At 41.4% G+C, this 27,161-nt stretch overlaps 1 protein-coding gene across 7 annotated transcripts; it reads right to left on the bottom strand.

Annotated features, from left to right (window-relative positions):
- Nucleotides 1-1,774: 1,774 nt before the first annotated feature.
- Nucleotides 1,775-24,678, bottom strand: RNF182 (ring finger protein 182). Of its 7 annotated transcripts, none has more exons than XM_015854694.2 (4): nucleotides 24,564-24,676; nucleotides 17,579-17,705; nucleotides 7,181-7,261; nucleotides 1,775-4,936 (listed from the first exon to the last, which is right to left on the bottom strand). In XM_015854694.2, exon 4 carries the CDS (start codon nucleotides 4,723-4,725, stop codon nucleotides 3,988-3,990), a length of 738 nt encoding a protein of 245 aa, XP_015710180.1. In that variant the 5' UTR covers nucleotides 4,726-4,936; nucleotides 7,181-7,261; nucleotides 17,579-17,705; nucleotides 24,564-24,676; the 3' UTR covers nucleotides 1,775-3,987. The 7 variants fall into 7 exon arrangements, with proteins under 7 accessions (XP_015710180.1, XP_015710183.1, XP_015710185.1 ...); XM_015854697.2 differs by lacking the exon at nucleotides 24,564-24,676 and adding an exon at nucleotides 23,346-23,589; XM_015854699.2 differs by lacking the exon at nucleotides 17,579-17,705 and having other exon boundaries at nucleotides 24,564-24,678.
- Nucleotides 24,679-27,161: the final 2,483 nt, after the last annotated feature.

The raw sequence follows: 27,161 nt of genomic DNA, 5'->3' as shown, positions 1-27,161 counted from the left end.
TATAAACTCCCTGAGGACTCTCCAGCACTGAATGTTTACTGACGTCACTTAAAGGATAACATCTAATCTGCCAGCATGAAAGAAAATGTTGACTCTCAGAAACCTCTTTTGCATCGCTTTGAAGGTTTTAAAATGGTTTCGTGATTTTCAGTTCTTCTTCTTCCCCCATTTTTTTTTGGAATGCTGTGCACCTTCCATACAGGAAGATGAAACGAGGAACCTCACCTGCTTTACAAGAAAGCAGGATCCACAGCTGGAGTGAGCAGCCAGAGGTGGTGCAGCAGACAGAGTCAGGTCTTGGTGTTCCTCAGGCTTGGGGCAGCCCCTCAGTGGTTTGGGATTGGCTTCCCCTGTCACGGGCATAGGTAAATCTAAGTAACCCGTGACAGGGATGAGCCAGGACAAGGCAGGACGTAGCCATGTGTTTGGCCTGCTTTGACATCAGAATAGGCTTAACAAGATTTCACCTATTAAATTACATTCTATATTGGCATATACAGTTTTGCAGGCATACGGTCAGTATAGCAGGACAGAGCTCACTGTGCAGCTAAAGCAAATCCAAATGGAATTTGGTCAATCTCATTTACCAGACCAAAGCTTTAGTAAGTTTATGTCATAGAGGAACTACGTCTAAATCCAAGGATCTGTTCTTTTTTTTCTCTCCTAAGCTATGAAGGCCAATAGCCTGGCATGTGAAAATATGCAACTGTAGTAGCACTAGCTGCTCTCCAGGCTCTGGGCTTGGGCCATACTTGCAAGAGAGCTCCATCTTGCATGAGGTCCTGCTCAGAGGAAGGTCCACTTCAGCATCCTTTCAACACGGTGCCCCACGATGCTACTGCATGATTCAGCCCTCAGCGAACAGCCCCGTATTGTACTGTAAACTAGCAGCCGATGAAGATACGCTCTGTACTCACAAGATAAGCAGGAATTAAAAAACAAAAACACATCATTTGGGATAAAATAATCCTGCGGTAATGAATTTATAACACTTTGTACCTTGTTGACTCACACGTTTGGGCAAAGCAGGAACAAAATCCTACTCATAGAATTCTCTCAACATGAATGTATATCTTATGACCACAGGAGACAAAAAAAAAGAAGTCATAGAAAGGGAGGGAAACACTGGCAGGAGGGTGTGTGCAGGACTTGATTCTAGTCCCATTTACGCAGACCAGCAGAATTATTCCACTGCAGAGGATGTGAGAGTCATGAGTCTTCAGTGGTGAAGGGTGGTGAAGAATAAAAGCAATAAACTAATAAAAATAATACCTGAAGTTCTTCCAGCCTCAGCCACATGGTGAATATCTCCTCCCGTCTCTTGCACAAATAATTGAGATTCAGACCCCCTGGCAATTCTCAGTGGCCACATTATAAGACATATAGGAATTTTATGAGAACAAAGCTGTAATAATATGCTCTGGCTAAGCAGCAGAGCATCTATACAATCAATGTTTATCTGTACTCGCATTTTCAAGTGGATTAGTATTGCAGCAGAATCTAAAATCAGAGTGTAAATTTAACTGTGTGGCAGTCTTAAAAACCAGTGAAGTCAAACACGGCAGGTGTATTTGTTGGTGCAGCGGAATGTAACTGGTACCATGCAATCCTGCCAAGATGAGGCTCTGTTGTAAAACAGTACAAAATATCTGATGCTGGAGCTAAAATGATCGTCATGAACTGGGAATTTAAAAAAGGAAGAGACAACAGGCAGCATTGGAAACACATTGTGCAGAAGGAAACACAGATACATCACACACTGGCAAGACCTGCATCCTGTATTAGCCAGCCCTTTATTAAAGATATTATATTCAGACAAATTGAACATACCCTAAAACACATAAATCCCTAACAATACAAATACATCTTCTCCCAAAGTTATGAAGTACCATTAAACCACACAGATTTCTATCTTTCTTGCTTTTTTTTTTTTGTTATGATTATTGTTGGAGATTGAAAATTTATGAATTTATAGATGAGTCAAACCTTGCAGTATACGGGGATTGGAGGATACAGCTCTTCTAACTCTATATGCTTTACCACAAACATCAAAACGATTACTTAGGAATAGTCACTTCTAGGAGTTCTGAAAATGTTTGAGTTCTGATTGTTATCCAGTGATTACAGAGAAGTTTGAAACATTTCCTTTAATCATTCAATACAAAGCTCTGCAACTCCACACACTTGAAAACTATAATTTTGCTATGGGTTTTCTTCTTACATATGTGTCTATATATACATACACACACATATATACGCACTATTATAAACTTGAGTGTCAAGAAAAGCGGGACCTTCACATTTCACATTTTTCCTACGATTTCAATAGGAACAAAACCGTAGGTGTTACCTGTACCAGCTACAAAAATTGGACTGATTTGAATTCAGATCCTCTTGATACAACAACAACCACTTAATCTCTCCTTTTCCCCGTCAATGTTTTTCACTCTTACTAAAGTCATTTTGCTCTAAGAACATATTGTTAGGCCATCTACTCAGCCTTCCTGCAACCAACCCTTACACGGCGCCTTGAGGTTACTGGATTTCGCGCCTGATCATCTGCTGCTTCTCATTTTTCACTCTGCTGTGCTTGGGAAAGCCAGGTTGCAGCTGTGGCGTTGACTAGACTTTGTGTTATACACGCAAATAGTAAACATTACTTATTTTTGTGCTCTTCCAGTCGCTGAAAATTCAGCCTCAACCACACTACGTACAAGCAAACCTTGTAGGGCCTGATTGTGTTTATGGAACAGTAAATCACCACTAATTCCTCTGAATTCGACATAGTCAAGTTGCACTAATTGCCACAGCTGGGGTGCCATCAACTCATAATGGTGACAGAGGGAGTTCAGAGTATTAAATATTTTGAAGGACAATGCACAAAAAAGAATCCTTCCCAGGGTACTATCACAGTGCTTATTCTGTGGAATCAAACAAAACAAAACAAAACAAAACAAAAAAAAAAACCCAAATCGAAACCCCTCAAAAAAGCAGAAAAAAACCACATATGAATAATAAGAGAATTTTTCTGAAACGTGAAGTAGTCAGTGGTGAAGGCCCATGTCCTAATGGGTAGGCAAAAAGACCTGTTATTACAGCTAAAGTCACATAGGGGAAACTTTCCAGTGCAGCTGAATTTAGGTGTGCGTTTGTTACAACTAAAAGGTTGGAACCATGGTGTGGTGGTGGAAACGCTTGGAGTAAGGGTAAACATTATGGAACACAGCCAGAGAAGTCTGCAGATCTCTGAACTCTCAGAGCAAACTAAGAGTTACACGCACTTATTTAGTGCACCTAGATGAGAACAAACATGGTGAGGTCCCTGGAAGTAATCCACTGCAGGAGATGAAGCTGCAACTACTGGACAAGCAAAGTGGGCTTCTGCATGGGGAAAGTGTTTTGGAGACGTGTTGTTAGCACGAGGAAAAGTTCTTCATGCTGCAGAACACCAAAAATCTGTGACCACTGGGCACTCCAAAAAATATTTTTGCGGTAACAAGAACTGGAAAGAGCAAATGTTAACTTGCCTTATTCTTCTCATTAACTAAGTGATTTCATTTGCTATCAGAAATAACAGATGTCACAGAGCATGAGATTCTCTGCACTAAGAGATGCTTGAAGGTGCCTCTTATACTAACTTCTCCTAGGGCAGATCCTGCAGCCTCAAATTGCAGTATCAAGCCAACATAAAGCAAGGGGCTACTTTTTGAATAACAGCAGCAGACACCAAGTTTGGCAGTTTTCCATGACCTCTTTCCACAACCCAGCCCTTTAAAGTGAACATGGAAATTTTATGTCATTACTTTAAAACAAAGAAAAAGAAAAAGAAAACAATAAATAACCAATTTTTTAAAAGAACTGTATAAGGTGGGTCACTGCTTTCACTCAGTGGGATGGACAATAGTAAAAATAAATAAGAATACAAAGACAGGCTAAATCAACTATGCTACACATGTGGCAACGTACCTTATTTCACTGCATTTGTCGTCAAGAAGACATGCAGTCTAGAAATTCATGGCAAACACACTGGCAAAAGCCATAAACCATGAGAATAACAAGGCTCGAGGGAACAAGGCTTACAAAGACAACCCCAAGGGTGACTTTCTTAGATACCAGTAAGTAAATCCCTAAAGGCAAGGAACTAAAGTATAGCAACCCTAGCAACCAAACTAGCACCCGAATTGAGGTCTGGAAGAGCAAAGATGTGCAGTTCCACACTGTCCAGTTGTGGGACACAGTTGCAACAGAGTCAAAACTTGTAGGCCTGTAAAATTCCACCACGGGCGTTGAGTTCAGGGTCTGGGGACTCTCTCTTTGTACTTCCATGATTGTTATAACCAAGCAATTTGAAGAGGTGTGAGAAGGGCTAACCAGAGACGCCAACCTTTTGGGAGTCAGCAGCAGTTCCGTTGGGTTGTCTGGTAGGCACTTCTTTCCCTTTCCCCCACAGGCTAAATTCAGAAGAATGTTATTGTCGTCAGGAAGACTACTAACCTCATCGTCTGGCAGGCATGTTTCAAACCTGCAAAATGGGCAAACAATGACTCCTTGAGGAGAATCGCCAAAGTCTATGATCTTGCAGAGGCATTTGGCACATACTCGGTGACAACACTCCAGCACTTTTGGTTTTCTCTGTCGCAGGTTGTAGCGGTTGTAACAGATCTTGCACTCAAGCTCATCTGAGCTCTGGGGCTCTGCAGACTCCTCTTGTAGTGGACTGCTCATTTTGTCTGATGGTTTGCAGACTTGTGAAAAGAGGAGTTAAGGAAAAGCGACGTCACTCAGGCTTGCTTCAGAAATCTTTACCGATGATCCTGTCAGCCATCTCAAACAGGAGAAGAGGAGATGAAACTGTCAGAAAGCATCAGCAGAAGTCATCCATTTTGAGCTTCTGCTAGGGACTCTGTACTGCACCTCCTCTGAGCCAGGTGCCCATCTGAAAAAGATAATGTGGAATTTCAGTGGAAAACAAATAAGGGAAAGAGTTGTTGCAGGTGAAACGAGGAAGTTCTACTTTTTACAGCCTTATCTTCCTTTCCCAAATATACCTCCATGGTACTTTCTTTTTTACACTTGGCATATGAGACCTATACAGCAGTTACACTGATAAAACTACTTTGTGAGTCACTGTGATTCCCCCCAGCCCATGAAATTCTCAGCAGAAGATGCAAGCTAAGTAGTGACTAATTGATTAGATACAAGTTAACTCTTGGATCCTTGTTTAAGCTTAGTTTCCTAAGGAAATGAGACCAAACCTTTGGTCCTTTTGTCTTTCTTGGAACCTGCTGTCCAATTTCAAACAAATTGACAGAGGTACAGCAGTGGTGAAGATAATTAAGTTTCTAAAAAAACATGAACACTGGTGGTTGGGACAGGGGAATGGGAGAGTGATTTATAATAACTATCACTCTTGCTGCAGAACAGTGGTCAATCAGCACGCAGTCAGATCTGCTCTGAACAAGCCAAGTGCTGCCTGACGTTCAACCAGAAAGAGCAACACAGGAAGAAGGTGGCAATACTCTAAGGCAATGAAGAGGAGGGAGGAGGGGACACCGAAGAGGAGGGAGATTACTGAAAAATGGCAAGTGGGTACATGCACCAAATTCAGAAAATATCAGGATTTATTAATTTTGCCAGTGGAATAACTCATTTTTCTGTTTATTCGAATAGCTGCTAAATGCAGTGCTGATCAGAACTTGTGGAAATGCAGGTCCTTCAGCTTCAACCCTATGTGGGTCAACTTGTCATAGAAGGAAATCAGGTAAATTAAGTAGGATCCACCTTTCCTGAACCAATGCTGACTTCCCTGATCACCTGGGTGTCCTGTATGTGCTGTGTGACGTGTTCAATATAGCCTGCTCCGTGACTTCCCCAGCAATGATGTCAGACTAACTTGACCTGCTATTCCACAAGTCCCCCTTCCTGTGCTTCCTGTATGGACATCACAATTTCCATCCTCCAGTCAAGGGAGATCAACTCAGGCAGCCAGAACAGATGGTAAATCATTGAAAGTAGCTTGGAGAATGGGGAAAAAGCATGTCAGTGCTTCACAGCTAAGACTGACGCATATCATCCCATGATCTAAAACTACATTTCATTCATGAGCTGTTCTACAAACTATTTTCATGCATCTTTTGCTGTAGGCACCACAAAAGACAGAGCTACCTTCAGCATACTCTTCTCACAGCCTCTTCAAAATATATTAATTAATCCAAACATTGCTCGTTATCTTCTTTTCCTTGGCTAAGTTCAGATGTTGCATTTCTCCTTATGTGTTCTGGTGTGATTAGTGCTCACAGCTGCTTCGCAGTTAGAAATTCTTTCCTTTGAGAACAAAAACGTGACCACTAATTTGTATTAATATCATCCAGATTTGTTTTTCCCCCTTTTTAACCTTCTCTGAAGGAACATCTGAAAACACAAGAGATCTGTCTTTTTGGCTTTTCTGATTTCTTAAGGAATTTTCTCTTTCTTTCCCAATACCCACCACTGCTAGTTCTTTCTATGCTGAAAACTGACACCTTTTTAAGCTTTATACACACCATGTATTCTAAACATCTCTTCAATCACAAACCAAGAAAAATATTGGAAAATTCAAAACTTTAAATAAAGTTTGACTTCAATGAGGAACTGCTATTAGGTATATTAGGACAAATTAAAAGACCCCTGAGATCCTATGATTCTATGAGATGTCTTCCGACCTAAATTATTCCATGATTTTGTGTTTTGGTATCCATAACTCACTTCACGTGGTCTGTATGAGAAACTTTGTTTATCAAACACTCCATAGGTGAAGTGTGCTTATGAGGGACCAGAAACAATTAGATGTAGACTGAGATCTCAGAGCTCAGTATGCTGGCAGGGCAAAGTAGATGGGAAATTTCTGCTTCTCTTCTCCAGTGAAAGATCATCCTCATCCAGATAACGAATCCAACATTTATTACTTATCTCTAAGACTTCTTTTTCTGTGAGTGGAATTTTGGGCTATATGTGAAATATTGGCACATGAATACAGGAGGCCAGTAATTAACTTATTTAAGATATCATCACCCAGGGCCCTAAACACCATGACATTTTCAAAGGCTTTCAAAGAATTTCTTCTAAATGCAACCCAAGTGTATTTATGGAAGATGAAAAGGAAAAAAAGTACAGAGAGAGAAAATAATACAGAGAAACTTACTTTCCAAGAAATAGAAGTTCTTGCAAAGATTCACTTGTAGGGAGCACAGGAAATGTCTATTCTCATCCACAGAGGAAACAACTGGTGGAAGGGAGAGAAACAAAGTCAGTAGAGCAGCAATACAGCTGGGAGACCTCACAGTCAATTTTGTTGAAAGCGAGTAGCCCAACTCCTTTGGTTTGGATGGAAATATTCATACACTAAGATTTCTGTTCAGAGAAATATATTGGGTAAATCCCATTTATTAAAGTAACTTCTGTTAGGTAATGCAGAGTTATCTTTACAGATCTGTTATCGCTTTTAAGCCTCTTCCAGTGTTATATACTATAAAGCTTGGAAGCACTATCTCTTCTAGCATCCACATAGTCTCAAATGTTAGCAATTCACTCATGAAAAAAAAATACAGCAAAGTAGCTAAAGAAACTGTGCTTTGAAAGTAGGGTTTTAAAAACGTATCAGAATACTTTCCTTCCAACTTCTCATAGAAGTTCTTTGATCACTTCTAGCTTTCCCAAACTGCAGCCACTTCTTCAGCACAGACCAGAAAACAACCATCTCCCATGAACCACTGCACTGCATTCACATTCCAACAGCTTTGCTGCATTCTGACTCAGCAGGAAATGACCATTGCACTAGATTTGTCCAGCTTGTGCTAAGCACAATGCAGAACAAAACAAACCCCAACCCCAACACCGCTTCACTATACTAATCTCACATCTGAATAGAGTACATTCAAAGCGCCATCAGCTACAGGTTCAACCTGCTTCATGCCACATTCCTGCTAACATTGGATGGGTTTTGACAATGAGCATTTCCCTGTCAGCTCTCATCAATGCGTAACTTTGTAAAAGAGTTACAGGATGTGGCACACTGAGCCGTGTTTGGTTCATGGTCAGCTGTATAAAATGCTAAGTAAAATGTTTTTTCATAAAGACACAGTTTTTGATGGGATAAACGACGAGGTAAATTCTAAAAGATCTCCCCTGAATGCTGTGAATAGAATAGAAACTCTGCAACATCTACAACAGATAGTTCTGCATTACTGGCAGCTTCATAAGTAACTAATACAAATTACATATACATTACATATACATACAATACATACATATTGTGTATATATACACAATATATATGTGTGTGTGTGTGTGTGTGTGTGTGTGTATGTATGTATAGAAGAAGGTATTGTTAAAACATTCACAGTCCTTGCCCAAGCTCTCTCAATCCACTACCATGTTCACTTTGTTCAACATAGTGACATTTGCTACTAGGGCACTTGCTACATCTTTTGCATGTGCACACTCAGTATCACCAGACTCTGTTTCCTCTTAACAATAAAAGTCACAATAATTTTTGTTATTCTAATAACTTGCATTATGTGTCAGATATTAGTGGAAAATGGTGAATGAATAAACAGCGAATGCCTTCCTGAAACCACATTATCCTGAATGACTTTCATTCTAGCTAGGGGCTACTATGGTAATGATATGAATCTTAAAACTGACTATGATGTAGACAAAAAATGTTTCATTACTTACGCTTGTAGACACAACTAAGACCTCTTCCAATATTTCTTTAGAAGGATTTTTTTTTCTCATATATAATTCACAAGCAATTTATATAGCAATACATCGAATGACTTCTTAATGTGACACACAGCTGTGGTTGCACTGTGGCTGTTTTAAAACTAATTAAGGACAAAGGATCTGCTCTTTTAAAAGCTGTCTTAATTTAAAAAGGCTGCTAATTACACTATATCAATAAGCAGAAAGAACTGTATCTAAAGTGGTAGCAAGTTTAATTCTGGAAACACACTTGTTGAACAGAATTACTTCCTTTTAATTGGCTTACAACCTGCTTGCTTAGGCTGCTCCAGCATTTCTTCTTGTACTACTTTCTTACTGCCAGTGGCTCCTCCTTTATGAAGGAGGCCAAGAAACTAACTACTCCAGTAAGAATATATATCATGACATAACTCTTGACCTTAAAATCATTAATTTAGAGAAGCGTTGGACATTCTCTTATTTGGTAGTAACAATCTCTCTGGGCAGCCTGTTCCAGCACCTCACCACTCTCTCTGTGAAGAACTTCCCTGACATTCAATCCATACTTTCCTTCCATGAGCTTAAAACTATTCCCCCTTGTCCTATCGCTGCCTACCCTTGTAAAAAGTTGATTCCCTTCCTTTTTATAATCCTCTTTTAAATACTGAAAGGCTGCAATGAGGTCACCCCACATCCTTCCCTTCTCCAGACTGAACAAGCCCAGCTCCCTCAGCTTGTCTCTATAGGTGAGGTGTTCCAGCCTCTGATCATCTTTATGGCTCTCCTCTGGACACTCTCCAAAAGCTCCACAGTATGACCTGAATCACAGTGATACAATTAAGAAAAAGACTGTTTTAAAATCTTATTGAGATGTTTTTTTAAGACTAAGAACACAAAAAATCCAGATGTTATGAAAAGCAGACTATTAGTAGATCTGATGGACACACAGTAAAGCTAAGTTGTAAGTCTTCATCTGTGTTTACATGAATGGAATGAACCCAAGTGAATGAAGTCTATTATTAAGTGACTTTGACTGTAACATGCAGAACCCTCTAACAAAATATCTGCAGGAAAAGGACCATTTGGTCTGTACAAGAAAAACAATATTGCAAGCGTACTAGATTCCTTTTAATCTGCATTGCTCTTCCAAACACTTTATATTATTAACCTGCACCAACCAGCCTTGTTTTCAGCTAGTTCTAAAGAAGTATTTTGCTTTAGTAATGAAAATTCCCTCAAACAATAAAGAAGAAAAACAGTGTTACATTTTAATACTAACTGTAAGCAAATCATAATCTATGATCCCTATTGTCCTAAGAAACTACAGAAGAAAATTTACTGTTAGCAGGTTTTGGTGATTTCTGGATGTTGTTATTGTTTATACTGTTGTTGGTTTTACATGAGAAAACTAAATCCATGCATTAAAATAGTTGAATTAATTTGCATCGAGTGACAGGCACAACTTTCACTTATTTTTGCTAATAAAGAATACAAAATTCCTCTTAAACAAAGGCAACTTTAAGCATTAGTCTGAAGATATCTTTATAACTATTGTGGGTGGTACGATACCAACAGAGATCTATAAGTGCTACATTACCAGTCTCAGATCGCTGTGGAGTATTATGCTGCTGAGATTTGCTTAGCTCAGATTCATGCCATAAAGGATTTAAACCAGGTAAATTTATGTGAATTGCTCTGCTTTTAACATGTGATTTAGCAGTGAAATATCTTTTTTTTTTTTTTTTCTTTATTTTTTCTTTTTAAACTTGTTCTGAATGATCAGTGGAAGAGTTTTAGTGTGACAGGATGGAATATTTCAAGCCAAGAGCAGAGTCCTCAGGGACTGAACACCACATGCAATAATAAAACAGAGACTAAACTCTGTAAGGAACAAGTTTGGCTTAACTGAAAAAGAAAAATCCTCCCCTTAGCAATTTTGATGCCTCTTTGAGGGTTAGCTATGCAGAACTAGCCTTCACCGGAACTATGACTTTGGATCAAGCATTTCCAAATGGGAAACAATAAAAACAGCCCTACTTACTATGTATACATCATCCTATCCTACACTGATCCTAAAGTACAAAGGAATGTGCTGAGGATAAGATGAAACATAGAATCATATAATCACAAGGTTGGAAAGGACCTACAAGATCATCTAGTCCAACTGTCCTCCCATCATATATGCATGATACTCTGCATATTTCTGTAGGCACCATGGTCACCAGCAGTTGACCTGGCTAGCTTTGTGGCAGATATGAAGTTACCTTTGCCTTGAGCAGACCTACAACACTTGGATATCACTTGTAACTATAACAGTTGAAATTTGCAACTGCCACTCAATCAAAGTGTTTCAGCAGTTTAAAACACGTTTAAAATACAAAAATCCAGGAAAGAAAAATATTGCTGCAAACATTTAGTAAGTAATCCAGAAATATTCAGTAAGATACCTTGTCTACTAAACAAAATAGGAAGAAAATAAAAGGAAATTCTAAAGGTTTAAGAAGCGAAAATAAAAAAGTCCACAGTCACTACATTTGGCTGTTTTAGAGTAAATTAACAACTAAGACCAGATCTTGGTATTGTCTTAACTGGATGTGATGAATGGGATTTTTAGTTTAAGACAAAACTAGAAAATAGGAGACAAACTGTGGATTTCACTTAACATAATAAAAATCCCATCATCCCATCTGCGTCACCAAAGTAACTTTTCAGGCAGTATTCCCAAGGATATCGGTTTATCTGGTACTATAGCACAAATGAGCAGCTTGGCTGAAGCTTATGGAATAAAGCAGGATATGAAAAACATACCTTTTCTTAGTAGACGGCAAGAAATTTTGGTAGGAAAGAAAGATTATCAAGAGCATCTTAAAGCACCAGTTGTCTTAAATTACAATATTATTCTAAGACAATCGTAATAATGAAGCTCTTCTGCTCTTCTTTTACATAAGCCAGTAAACAAGAGGCTTCCAAATGCTCCACTGCATAAATTCTGTTTTCCAATAACAGAGTGGTGGATGTATTTTGTAATGGCATGTACACCAACACTTTAAAATGCAGCACAGAGTTCATATAACTGAGCCAGGTCTGTTACTAGAAGCAACCAAGGTGTAACAATATGATTCTGCACAAGCCAAGTTAACTCGGTGTGTCAGACATTCAGCCTGACTTAGGCACCATTACCCAGGTCACTGGAACTTGTTAATACACTAACATCCATCTACAGCCTGATCTAGATGTAGATGTTCCTGTTAATTACAGGGGAGCTGGAACTGAAAGAGCTTTAGGGGTCCCTTCCAACTCAAATCACTCTGATTCTGTGAATTCGAACAGAAGTTTCTGGAACATGTTAGTTGAGAATGCTAACACAGTCCTATCTCTAAACAGCACCAAACTTCCACATACACATCTTAAGAGACTGATTGCTGAGGAGAGAGCTACTGTCTTGCTTTAAATGAGGTTCACGTATTTTGAGTTATCTGCATGCAAATATGTCTTTTTTAAATAGTTGCGTTATTAAATCTTGTAATCTGCTGTGGTTCATAATATCTAAATCCAGGCAGGGAACATCATCAGTAAAGAACTGTGACATCATCTAGTAATTTATAAAAACCACGGGCCACTGTTCCCTACCTAAGAAGATAAACCTCTTTTAATACACTGGGATGTGCAAAAAGAAAAAGGAACAGACAAGATCTCAGTGCCGGTGTTTATGAATACACAAATTGTGGCAGCCCACTGGCAGGATATCAAGTCTGAAGGACTTACTGATCAAACATTATGTAAGTATTTGATACACTCACAGCAGACATGGTATCATGTCCGAATGAAACATTAGTCTCAGATGCATTTTGTATTATAGCTAGAGGCTACTACAGTAATGGAAACACTAGAGCATTACACTGTTGGTTCTTGAGAGATCCTACTCACCAGCAATAGCAGCCCTTAGCCATTTCACTTATTTTTAACTCATAAAGGAAAACTAAGTACTATGTCTTATAGTTGGCTTCAAAGATCAGAAGACATCTTTCAATGACACCTTAGTAACAATATCATTAAGCATAACCTGTGAATGGAACTAATCAGGAACGTCAAAGTAGATCTCGACTATCCCAGCACACTGCAATAAATCTTACTTTTGCTTATACCATTATAAAATCGCAGGATTCGTTTCCATTGAATTACTGACTTTGTGCTAGTGTAACACTGCACAAAACACAGTTTGCAAGATCAGTATCTCATATTCTTGTACTCTTTAGAGAAGGGAATCTTAAATCAGAGAAAGGAGACAGCAGGGGTACGATGAATCTGGAAGTTTTATGGACAGAGTGGACAGAGGGAGGTAAATGTAATTGAAAACATGCTACAGGAAGTTTCCAAATTGACACACTGAGGAGAAGGAAGCCCATGTGTAGAGAGGAGGCTTGAATGTAATAAAATAAAGTTTGAGTTGATGCACAAGGTGAATTTGTGGGGAGTTTTAAAGATGCAGAATGACAGGGTTTAGGAAGATGGCCAAACAAGATAGAAGGACTAGTCTAGGTATGTGGAAGGGGGCAGTAAAAGTGTCAAGTCAGCTAGGAAAGAGAAGGTTATAGGTTCTGTGCCACCAGTTAAAGAAATCTAAGTAAGATGATATTAAGTTACAGGCAGCAGAGGTGGGAGATGATGAAAACTGTGTGTCATACAAACATACAAAAGTAAGCGTGTTATACAAAAATAAGTGATAGGAAAATCTGGTGCTAACCTGAACATGAAAATAAAGGATGAAATGATACGGTTTCTGTTGCTTGCCATGATGATAAGAATGAATGTAATTAAACACCAACAGAATGAAAGAGCAGGAAAGGATGCAGGAATCAAACTTAGAACTCATTTAGACATTGGAAATATGACTTTAAACCAACTACAGTGAAATATAACAAAAGTAACCAAAGTAAAATTTAGAAGAAAGCCATTTGTACTTTGTTGTGTGACCAAATTCTCTCACTACCCAGATCAATCATGTAATAGTAGCTATTAAAGAAGAAAAACAAAAACCAAAAGAACAAACCAAGAGGGACCAGGGTAGGGAGGGGAACAGTGATGCAGGAAAGAGACACATTTACAGCATTTACTCCCTGAGTTGTCAGAACAACATGACAAACGACTTGCTTCTCTTCACAGCAAATACTATTAAGGATAAAGACAGAGCAAGGAGTGGATGATGGGTTTCACAGCAGGTCTTTTAGTGTTGGTAGTGAAACTGTATTTTCTCAGACAACATGCAAACTAAGAAGAGCGACGCTTGGTCTGCAATTGTGCTGACAAATACGCATGATTCTGAGTAACCTTTACGCCTTTATATACAACAGCATTACTGTAGAGATCAACGGGAGCCTCAGCCTCATAGTCAGCTCCACACAACAAAGAGCATGATGAGATAAAGTCTGCAAACTGGGTTAGTTCAGTCTGGGCACTAAATACATACTTGTTGAAGATACTACATCATCTTTGTGACTGATCATTGTCTGAGATGACTTTTCAGACTCAGCTCCCTACCCTTCAGAGGTTTACAGATTTCTGATCAAAAAGACCCACCAAAGAGAATTTTTTCAAGTCTAAGATTACTATCATAGAATTATAGAATATCCCAAGTTGGAATGGATCCATAAGGATCATTGAGTCCAACTCCTGGCTCCACATAATACCAATAATAATAACTATAGACAGTTTGCCCAGTTTTCAGCAATAGAGATGCAGTCCTTGCAATGACATGGTGAAGCATGGATACCTGCTATCCAGTCCTCATCCTGACCCCCAGCAACCATATGCTGCCACTGGATGTGCCTTTTATTGACCTTAGGAACTAACAGGGTCCCGGTCACATCTCTGCAAGTCATCAGAATTTACCTACTGACCTCTCTCTCTTGATGCGGGTGTCTGGAAAAACCTCACCCACTCAGATGTGAGCTGTATCCTGATGACCTGCTAATCTGGGAGCCATCAACAGCTATTCTTACAGCTTTTGCTGTTTGTCCAGTGCTTCCACACTCAGTTCATATCAATCAAGTTCCCCATTGCAATTCTTGACAGGAATCAGTTGTGAAGGTGTACTTGCCCACTTTAATTTTTAAAGTCTCCAGAGATAAGGTTCACAACCTCACCCGCAACCTTGCTGGATGCATTTCAAAGCCTGACTCACAGAGAAGAACTCATATCCCCCTTGGCTCTTTCAGTGATCTTAGGGCAGATACAAGACAACCTCTCACACCCACACAGCCAGTCTTCCTCACACAAAGCAAACAAGATGATGAGAAAGGTCTTAACAGTCATTCAAGGCTGCAAGAGAGTAAGGTGAACAGAGCATATGAGAAGAAGTTGGACGGGCATTGACATCCCAGGGCTAGTACAGATCACAGCGCTGCTCTGGAGAAATAAAGCTGTTCTATTATTGTATGTTGAGGTATAGCTGAGATAGCTATTTTCTCATTAAAAATGAGCACCATCTCCTCATAAAGAAAATTGCATCAGGTTGAATATTGTTGCTAATGGCTATTGTTCAAGCGGTATAGAACACAGCGCTTTTGAAAATGCCAAAGAAAAGTAACTCAATATATTTCTTTAAACATTACCTTGACAAATAAATGCTTCCATCTTGAAGAAGTACACACATACAATAATATTTAGCTAGAGAATTTTATCTGACATCTTATGGAAAATAATCATAGTTGTGCACTACTACTCTTTTAGAGCACTGACTGAGAAGGAAAGCTCAAACACACACACAAACATAGACACCCCCACACACACACTTTAGGCAGAGGACATTTAAATAGATGCTTCTACTTAAATGCTGATTCAAGACTGAAGGAAAGATAAGATTTAACAGAATTATCAGGGAATTACTTAAATAAAAGAGAAGCTTGATATAAATAATTTAAAGCTGGAACAAAATGTCATTATCACAATGTCTCATGTTAATTATGATGTTTGCTCTTTCTGGCCTGTCAGAGGGATGAAGAATATGAACAATAATGATTGCTCAAGGAGACAGTCACCATTAAGCTAACTCAACCAGTCTAGGCAGGGGATCAAAGATGCCTCTGTGCTCTGCTCCTCAGCAAGTCCTTTTAGGCTCAAAGATTAAATAAAAGGAACTCTAACGCTGGCCTGAGGGGCTCAAATCTACCTACCATATCCCAAAACACCAGCTGCAGGAATGCAACCATCACAACTTAAAACCCAGTCTTCCTGGGGCACATAGCACTGCAGAGCAGCACTACACTACTGCAGTTCCCGTCCCTTCAAGGTTCAGTATCCCACAGGCCATCTCTGGTGTACCATTCTTCATCCTCATGAAGGAAAAGCTGGGCAGAAACAGGCAGCTCTGCAGACATCTGGAGCTGCTGGCAGAAAACACGCTCTGTCAGTGCAGAAACCAAAGGATTCAGCTGAACAGGCCCCCAGTCTCTGCCCATTTCCTATCAACAAAGTTCCCTATGGAGTCCCTGAAGGGACAAATGGTCTAACTGGAGTTTTTCTTTTGCAAGAGATACACCACTGGGTTTGTGCAGGGCAGCTGCTCAGTATTTGCGCAACAGTCTCAGTGGCCTTGTATGTCACCATGGACAAATGACATCACTTCTGGAGCAGGCTTTGCAGGAACTGTGCCACCACTCAGCGCTACGAATGCTGATGAAATTGCTCTCCTAAGACACGTTTCTTCTCTCAGAACAGTATGATCTTGCAGTCTTTGGATTCACTTTGAATTTTTTCCTTCAGTCTTCCAGGATTTGCCTACTATGTGAAAGCTCCACACTCCTTCAGTGTTTGTCTACAAAATTTGTTAACAAAGACACAAAACTTCCTCTGAAAGACAAGTGCAGCAAAGCAATAAAGAAAGAGGTGGGAAATACACAGCATATTTGGATTACTGCCTGTTATAAGGCACTAGTTCATGGTAAGAGGGTAGACTCTTCTGTTCCCGAAACTCTGCACAGCACCATGTCCAAAGCTGCCCATCAATGACCATATTGCATAAGGTTGTTTGCCTGTTGCTTAAGGCAGAGAAGCAACAGATGACAGGGATGGGCCATTTGTACAGAAATTTATAGCACCGTACATATGCAATTTCAACAAGTCTATCTCTGATCTCAATTGACACCATTGCCTGACAAATATAAACATATGTGTATTTGAACTATTTAAAATACTAAAGCTCTCTTGAGAGGGCAGCATGTATGAAGGTATGGACATGCTTAGACTAGAACTACACACAGATTACATTGCCTTCTCAAGAGCCCCATGGAACTTCATATACAGACACAGTGAGCCAAGCACAATCATACTAACTTTATTAAAGCTGAAAAACAAATTACCAGACTTGCTCTACTGACAGTTCTTTTTATGAATGCTCTTGCATTACTGAAATGCTTTAACTTGCCTGTCAGGGTGGCAGAGACATGTAAAGCAGTAACACAGGAGTTTCATTTATTTTTAAAAGAAAGATGACAAAAAAATTCATTGGAAACCTGTTCGTCTGGAAATTTTGTGGGATCCAACGATAACCAGTATCATTGTTTTGCTTTTACAACACCTGTATGCCTTTAACTTTCCACTCTTTGCCACTCTTTCTAAGTCTTGTAAGAGCTGCTTCCCTATCTTCTCGCTCAGCAAAGTATTCTTCAGATTCTCGAGCATGTGTACAAATATGCACATGCTTAAGTTTCACTGAAATGACAGAATTACATATGCTTAAGTATGATTTTACTGTCTCAAGAACATGCTTTGTATTTTAGGATAGAAATGTACTAGGAAAATATAGCATATTAGGTAGAGATTCTCAAGAACACATTTTGGTGAGCTTCCTGGGACTTACCTGCCAGCTGCCAAGCTGGCTCACATATCTGGCCTCTATCTGTTTATCCATCCATCACCACGTTGTCTGAATGACTGATAATGAAAACAGATGATTCATCGCTGGTATATTCTCCGTTCTCTCTGTCCTTTGGGAGACAAGGTAGCTCATGATGAAGGTGTTATGATTTCAGGCTAAGAGAAACCCACAGCATAAAGGGAGAAGTTTTTGTCTTACTGGATTGACGTTCATTCCTTTTAAAAGGCAGAGATGGCCAGAAATTAAATTTTTCATCGTTAGTTGATCTTTAAGTGAGCAGGCACCTATGCTTATCTTCTCAAGTGTGAAATACTGTCTGATGGACAATGAAGTACACAACCTGCACAGCTGGAAGATGCTCTCTCTTTATGTCTTTTTAGATGGTCTCTTTCAGTAATGCATGGGGACAGGACTAGGGGTAATGGGATGAAAGTACAGCATAGGAAGTTCTGCATGAATGTGCGCAAGAACTTCTTTACAGTGAGGGTGACGGAGCACTGGAACAGGCTGCACAGGGAGGTGGTGGAGTCTCCTTCTCTGGAGATATTCAAGACCCGCCTGGACGCCTACCTGTGTGACGTGGTGTAGGGAGCCTGCTTTGGCAGTGGGGCTGGACTTGATGATCTCTAGAGGTCCCTTCCAAACCCTACAATTCTGTGATATGTTCTTACTAGTTAGACATATTTCCCTTCCATTTACTTAAAAATACTGTTCAAAGTGTCACTGTTAACGCACAAACGTCAAAGAGTTAAAACACCTACAGGAAAGATGGGACAACTTCAGGTCTGCCACGAAAGGAACTGGAGAGTTACATCAGAATATTGAAAAACAGAGAGAGTTTCCATCTAACTTTATAATAACTTTGCTCATTGCCGCACCTGAGTACAACCAGATACAAAGTCTGGAATTATCAAACCAGTCCTTGAGAGAGGGGGACTGTCTACTGGAAAGCAAATAATCCACAAGCATACAGAAATGACTGGATATGAGAGCTTAGCCACATGGATGGGTGAGGATGGAAAAAGCAGCTATTTTCCTCTAGATACAGTACCATTCGTACTTCTGTGAGGGTTAGACTACAGCACTTTGCACAGTTCTGATGTTCACACACTTGAAAGGACACAGAACGATTTGGACAGAAACAGTGAGATCACTCAAAATTATTCAGGAGCTGAAAAGAATTCCTTCCAGTGAAGGTCTTAAAGAGCTCAATCTGTTTAACTCACGAGCCAATGAGAGAAACTTGATTACAGGAATATAGCATCAGGTACAAAAGCATTCTTTGATTTAGAGGACACAATAAAATGGCTATAATGTACTGAAGGCAAAATCAAGTCCTAGTGAGTTACAAAACATCAGCTTTCTATTGAGTATACGCAGTACAATACAGTTTTAGTCATACGATCACAAAGTATTTTCTTCTCCAAGAAGCCTCACTGAGTGTGCAGGATAGCTGGTGGTTATTTGGTGGATGTTTTTATTCCTCGCTTAATCCATGGCCCCATGACTCATTGTATGCCATTTAAACCTAGCACCAAACACAGCTCTGCTTCTTTCAGCACTGACTTTTATTGGGCTGTCACTTTAACAGCGTATGAATGTAATTCAAAGAGCTGAAAAAGATACAGGAAGATAAAAGCCCTCATAATATGTGTGTTATACAACACTTCACCTGGACAAAGGGTGATCCAAACACCACCCAAAATTTCTTAAGTTGTTCATAAACTTCTAATTAACCGAGCTAAGTATTTTCATCAGTGGTAGAAGCACTTATGAACCTTTTTCGTGCTGTTTTCAGAGTTACTTTAGGAACTGCTGTAAGAGTGAAAGGCCAGAATCAGCTCTACCTTTGAGTGGGTTTATTTCTGCTACAGAACAACCTTGTGCAGATATTTCAGATCTGCCATAACATGCCAGAAACTAAATGGCTTCTTCAGGTTTCTGGTAAACTCTTCCTTTATCAATACCTGCAGTGTATTTGCTGCAGCGTTTATCCATACGTGCAACTGTTCTACACCGCAGAAGCTCCAAGGTCAGATGCTTTTTCAAGCAGACTCTGATCAGGTCACTGCTTGTGAGTCACCAAGGATGGAATGTTTCCTTTCTGCTCACAGGAGCACATCTGCTGCTGTGATTTACAGATTGGCTACCCATTTATCATCTGCAATGGGATTTTTGTCTCTGCTGTGAACTGCCTGCCAAGATGAGTTCCTCTGCCTGGAGCACCACTGTCCTTGTGCTAAGATAGAATATTTGGGGTTTCCTGATCAACCTTTTGCTACAGATGTTCCTTGAAGCCTTACAATAAGTGGCATAAACAAAACAGACAGAAACGATAAGCCTTCACCCCATAATTTGGCCATGTACAGGGAGGAACTAGAGCACATATCCTCACACACAAGGGTTTTCCTGGCCAGAGCTCCACTAGCACATCCTAGATCCAGCTCCATCTCAGCCTGACTCTGAGCACTCCCAGAGAACTCTGAGTTTATATGAGTCCACAGATACATCTTCATCATCGGCTGCGCATCAAACCCTACCTTGCTCCTCACTGCAGCATTTCCCCACAGCTGTTCTTAAGCCCAGACTGACACACCCCTTTCTTTCTTCCAGGCTGACACTTCTCTAAACAACCCAAGCAGTTCCCGATGGGGGCAAGAAGCTGGGAGATCCATGCTTCCATGTCCAAGATCCATGATCTTCCAGCCCCTGCTTCTGAACATGGCAGCACCAGGGTCAGCAATCTTTATAGACACCGTGATCTTAACAACACATACCTACAGAACAGTTATGAACCTGGGACTTTCAGAGAGCTACACTCTATTCTATCACTATTCAATTGAAGCCTTCACTGAGCACTGACGCGGGTCTTGGCCAGGGAGTTAAGAAAGATTCAGTTCCCTTTGGTAATTCACCAAAGTTAAACCCTCACATGAACATTTATTCACTCACAGCAAATTAATCTAGTTAAGCCCCATCCAACCTGAAAAGTTGGATTCATCTGTCTGTAGTGAGAAAAGATACAATAGGAAAAGTTAAGCCTAATTGCAGTATTTATTGTGCCTGAACTGCTGCCATGTGTCATATCTGCAATAAAACCAAGCTGAGTGAAACCACAGAAAATTGGGGTTTAAAAAATTGCAGAGCTGTAGAAGGTTAAAAGCTGCACATTTTTGACCAGGAAAAAAAATTCTTATACTTCTTAATGTGTCTTTCAAATGAATTTGAAAGCTCAGGTATATTACCAGGAGGCCTGAGCTCTTCGTAGCTTGCTACAGCACTATCAAACTTGTGTTTTCTTTCTATTGGAAAGTCACAACTATTGAACGTTACACTATCCTAAGGTACAACATCTGCCTGTATTACATTACTGTCAGAACAGTAGTTTATATTGGATATAAGCGCTTCAGCACACGGTGCTTGCAAAGGCCACAGGAGAATTTCCAGAGCTTTGCTCTCTGAGGATGTCTGGAACTCCTTAGCAACCTTGCTAACAGACTGAAACTGCAGCCTCGAGGTAGCAGGTGGTGTCTCTGTATACCTGAAATAGCTGCAGCAAGCACACAGACATCTCCAGCAAATCATTTAGTACAGAGTCATCAAACCTAGCACACAGACAAAGACTAAACTGAGACTGATGGATGCAGGAGAAACAGTTGTGAGTGCAGACTCCTGCAGTTGCCTTGTATCACTGTACAGATCACACAGCTTTAGGGGGTGTTTTCATGACAGTTTGATAATAGCTTCCTGTAAGCCTGCTTGGGATGTAGGGGCATCAGGAAGGTATGAAATAACAGTGTGAGAGCCAGCCATCTAAGTGCTTGAAGTGCTCAGCCCATTAGAAGCCCTTATACATGTCAGTCTATGCAACAGGACATACTATCTACAGCAAGCTGCCTTGTGCCTTCCTGGCACTGCCTCAGCTACAACACTCTTTTTTCCCCCTTCCACTGATAAACTTCATCGAGTAGAGTTTGCAGTTGTTCTACATGAAACAATTTCAGGACTGAAATGTCACCTAGCTGCATAACCACAAGCATTTTGCCCATCCCTTTAGCTTCTAAGGCAGCACTGTATTGAGTTCTGGTGTTTCACTCATTCTCTGCCATGCAGCTAAGGGGAATATAGGTCCCTGGGTCTTTATTACAAACTGCTGACCTTTTATTCTTTGCTATGTGCATTCAATTTCAGATGACCATGGGTAAGGTCTGGAAATGTTAAGTTTTCTACCATGCTAAACTAATAGGAGGTCTCCATTTTTACACATTTAACAAACTCGAAAGCTAGCTTTTCAATGCTGCATGAAAAACAGGGGTCATTCAGAAGGTTATAACTTTCTTGAATAAAATAACTGTTGTGACACTTCCACAAGGAACAAAGGACAAAACCCAATAAACACTGGGCAAATCATTGCAAGCCATATAAACAAGGAATTCTGAATAAGTAATCTTCCCTCTCCAAAGAAGATCTGAATTCTCCATATGAAATTTAAACAGGAGATTCCACAGCAAACAGATGGAGTTGAAACATTTAACCTTGATTAACCCTCATTTAAAACTTAAATTCAGTGACACATTACTTGCAAGAAGAAAACACCTCAATTTTACATGCTACTTATGCTCACAATTGCTTAAGAGCTGCACTGCTCCCCTTTCCACCCAATGACATATTTCCACCTCGTTTACTGAAACACTATCAGTAACCCCACCTTTCATTTAACAGCCACTATCTTCACACATCTCTCCAACTTCCTCAGGTCAATACTTAGCTCTGGGGTTCCAATAGCCCGATATCGCTCTATGTACCGTGTTTTAAATCTCAGTCTCTCCACTATCTAAGTTATATGGTACTAAACATCTCCACTCTTGTCCTCCCACCAGTAACCACAATAGCCACGCTCACAAACCATTCCTCATTTTTTGCTCGCTCACACCTCATAAGATCCACACTGTAGGGCTCTGTGGCCCACCCAGCACCTCATCTCCTCGGTCACTCTACCACGACCAAGGTCTGCTCCCCAGTACCTTCCCACAAGAGGTCAGCCATGCTGGTATCACAGGGAAGTTGCTCTGGACTTCCAACTTTGCTGAGGTGTCCATGCTACAGAGGCCACTGCACCCTTCTGGGCACTGCCAGCACTGCTCGCCGCCTTCCTGCTGATGGAGGGCCTCGTGCTGAGGCTATAGGAACTCTGCTAGTCCCTGCTTTCCCAAGGGAAGGCGTTTTATCACCCCTAACATCTCACTCCAGTCTGGATCTGGATTTGAAAGCAACGAACTCACCTCGCCTACAGCCTTTTGGCACACTTATTAAAAACAAGCAGCGATTTCCCCATTATTTCCTCAATATCAACGCTCTAGTGTTTATTTCCCTTCAGACAACAACGCATTTAAAAAACTATCACCCTGCTCAGCGTTACTTTACCGAGATGAGCAGATTAAACTTCGTAACCCCACGACTCCCAGACAGGGCACGGCGTATTTCAACAGGAGCGGCACAACAGCACCGGGCGGCCCCAGCGGGCGGGCGGGTAGCGCTGCCCCGGTGTAGCCCACCGGTTGCAGAGCCCGGTCCGCCATACCGCTTCCCTGTGAGCCTATCCCCACACAGCGAGCCGACCCCGAGCAGCACCTCGTTCGGCTGTGCCACCTTCGTGCCCCTCAGACCCCGTCTCCCTTCTCCCTTCTCTCAGCCGCCCAGTGTAGCCCAGCCCATCCCCATCGCGCGGCGGCTCCCGGCTGTCCCGTACCTGACTGGGCGCAACCGACCGGTGCCCTGGGGAGTGGGAGCCGCTTTCCCCGCCTGCCCGGCACGGCCGCGGGCAGCCGGCTTTGTTACTACTCGGAGGATCGGCGCCGTCGCTATAGAAACTGGCTGCGCCTCGGAGCGGCGGCGGCGAGTGAAGGGCGGGGGTGCGGGGTGAGGCGGGGAGGGAGCCGTTCATTCAGGAATATCCCGGCCTCCCCCGCCGCCGCCGTTCTGCAGCCAGCCCCCCGGCGCCGCCCTCTCGGCCCGGCCTCACCTCAGCTCGCTCCGCCGCCCCTCTCCCCCGCCGCCCGACCCTCGGGAGGATGCTTTCCCCACCCTCTCGGCCGCCCCAGGGCAGCGAGGACGCCGGGTGGCGGGTGTCCGCTCCGCGAAATGGCGGCAGTTAACCTGGGCTCCTGCCCCGTTCGGTCTGGAGCCTCTCGAACTTCTTTGGGTTTCATCTTGTAAATGTGATTTAGGTCTGTGGCCGTTGGTGAGGAGCTGCTCTCGGGCCGGAGCTTGCTGCTGGGACCCTTGAGATGAGCTCCCTGAAGCGCCAATCGAGAGGGCAGAGGGGTTTTTGTTCCTTCTGCAGGGCCTGAGGGTCGAGGAGTCATAGAATCGTTTGAGTTGAAAGGGACATTTAAAGGCCATCCAATCCAACTCCTCTGCGATGAACAGGGACGCCTACAGATAGATCAGGTTGCTCAGAGCCTGCTCCAGCCTGACCTTGAATGTCTCCAGGGACGGAGCATCCATCGCATCTCTGGGCAACCTGTTCCAGTGCCTCACCACCCCTAGTGCAAAAACTTTTCCCTTATATCCGGTCTATATCTCCCCTCTTTTAGTTTGAAAGCATTTCCCCTTGTTCAGCAACAAAGAACAGGGCCTGCTATTCTGGGCGCTGCAAGCAGCTGGCAGGAAGGGAAATACAGGTGGTAGAAAGGGTGATGGTGAATGAGAGAACGGAGGGAGAGGACAGCAGTGAAGCAGGCTGAAGCAGATAATGTTCACTTACCTAGCCATCAGTGCCTGGAAAAGACAAGGTTGGCAGCATCTGTGGCTGCCCTTCTGGCAGAGATCTTATGTTTCCCCCTCAGCCAAGTGGATGGGAAGTGCCATCAGTCTGTGACACTTTGAGTATCAGTGTCTCTTGTATTACCCTGAGGATGGCATGCTTTCCCACAGCAGCAGCCAACTGCATGTCACAGGCACTCACCTGCACCTCCTTCTTCCTGCTTTGCATGACAGGCAAAAGCTGAGTCAGTTCTTCTTCCTTCAGTCTTCTTTCTTTCTTCATCCACTAAGGGCTAAGTGGCATCAGTCTGGTGAATCTATTTTAATGTACTTTCTCTCCCTGAAACATTCTTATTCCCTCAATAATAGTAAAGTAGTTACAACATCACTCAAAGTGCGAGACGAGTGTCTTTCTTTTCCCTGGTTTGTATAAAATTGGTCTCTCAAGTTTGCCAAACAGAAGAAACCCAACAAACAAGACGCAGCTTAGAGGCTGCATTTTCCATCTCAGCTCCTGCTTCTGCTAAGCTACAGGGGATGACTATTAAGTATCAGCGCTGCAAGTCACTGTGAGCTGATGAATCTGTGCCAAGAACTGCTGGCACACTGCAGAAAATACTCTTTAGGAAGAGTTTGCCAAAGACAAGAAAGGCTGCCCCCCAGGAACTCTTCACAAAGCAGTGCAGCTCACAGCAGAACTGCTGGCAGATCCTATCGCAGCCAAACACAATGACAGCGCAAGGGAGGGAGGTGGAAGGTTGGACCTGTAAAGGCAGGCCGCCGTGTATTTATCTGTCTTATTTGCATGCTAAATACTAATTCTTGGGTTAAAAAAATGTGAGTCCAGACAGAGCCAAGCAAAGTTAAATGGAATATTTTACCTTAGCAAATTCACTTGCTCTGAGGTGGAAGGAGTAGTATTAGAGAAGTGAATGATCTGCCAAATGCCAGCTTCTGTAGCAGAAGAGACATTCTTCTCCTGTTTCCCATATATAAAAGAAAATATTCATGTTTTCAATCACATGGAGGAACAGTATTGTTATTTAATCTTGTTCTTCAAAAAGCCTTGAAGCTGGAAAGGAACCAATGTTCCAAAACTTTTTGGAAAAGAAAGTGTGCTAGTTAACTCAATGCGTTTTGAGAAGTGTTTGGTGATAGTAATAGACAGGCACAATCAGGTGCATCTTAGTATTGTGCAGATGTAGATTACTTTTCATATCAAGGTCATGATGATATTTTGCTGAAAGAGATCAGGTGTTTCTATAGATGGGTATCTTCTGTATCTTGAGGACAAATCCTTTGCCAGTTTACCATTCTAGTTCTTGTTGGTTTGGGGTTTTGTTTGTTTTTAAACTCTGCTTGAAATGTATCTAGTTTTACCTGGCTTAATGTCATTTAACACCTAGCTGTTCAAATACATTTAAAAGTAGGACACTAACTGCAAATAGGCCAGTCTGATACTGAGACTGAGACTGGCATTTCTATAGACACTGTGGGGGTAATGAAGCATAAAAAATAGTAAATTCTTGCATTTCAGTAGTTAATCACTATTGTATTCCCATGGTGCATCGCATTTTGTAACATGTTAACACTAAGCTATCCCTGTGTTTTGACATTCTGTTCCCATTTCTTTCAGTCTGGGAGACTCAAATCAGCATCTGGAATGCATACTTCCTTGGGAGAGGGTGAGGAAAAAAAAGGACATTTGAAAAAACTAAGAAGCATGCTGATATGACGATTGCCAGCTTCTGACTCAGCAGTGACATGAGCATCTTTCTCAGTGTGGAGGATTTTATCCAGTAACACAATGTACCGAGGGAATTCATCGTGGAACACTGAACAAGTATTAACATTCACATGGAGCAGAAGAACAGCTTTTGATATTGTCCTCTCTCTCTTGCCACTTGTACTTACGCCATTCGTTCATCCCATCAAACACTCCAGGCTGGATGTGGCTCTGGACAGCCTGGTCTGGTGGTTGGTGACCCTGCATGTAGCAGGGGGGTTGAAACTAGGTGATCATTGTGGTTCTTTTCAGCCCAGGACATTATATGATTCATTCTATGATATGAAACACTCATTTAATTGGACTGTTTGTTCCCTGTAAACAGAGCAAAGTATCCTTAGCACACCACTCAAACATTAAAGATTCTTCAGTCAAAATGAAATATATACTTAGGACAAAACAAACAAATAAAAGAGGGGGAGAGGTAAGATGTAGTAAAATTGAAACAACAGTATTTAATGCTAATATTAATTATCATTACTAGTATTATTATTAGGATTGTAGTGCAGCCTAGAGGGTCCACCAGTGCCAGGCACTGTATTCCTACAGAACAAAGATGAAGATAATTTCTGCCCCAAGGAGTTTACATTAGAATTAAGTGTTTTTCCTGAGGGCCCAGAATTTGTTACACGTTTGTGTAGTGGCTAGCAGAGTGGGGATTAATTTAATTGCAGCCTTCTAGATATGTCCAATATAAATTTTAATCAATGTAATAATTGCAATGGTGGTTCTGTCAGGAGACAGTATAAAGCCTTTATCCTGTGTCTAGGGACTGGCTGTCCTAGAAACCAGGGACTTTTGTACCTGGAAAATGAGTTGGGGTGATTAATGAAGGAAGTAATCAAATATGAGTATGCCAAGACAGGAGATGAGCCCCTAGGCTCCAGCTTGTTAAGGAATTATTTCCCTTTCATAGAGCTACTGTACAGTTTTTGACCATATTGAGGAAATACCATCTTAAGGAAACACTATGTGCAAATGTGTTCAGACTTTCAGCGGATTCCTTAACACAAT

The sequence above is a fragment of the Coturnix japonica genome, chromosome 2 (assembly GCF_001577835.2).
Source record: "Coturnix japonica isolate 7356 chromosome 2, Coturnix japonica 2.1, whole genome shotgun sequence".
Classification (NCBI taxonomy): domain Eukaryota; kingdom Metazoa; phylum Chordata; class Aves; order Galliformes; family Phasianidae; genus Coturnix; species Coturnix japonica.
This window is presented reverse-complemented; position numbering and strand designations above follow the sequence as displayed.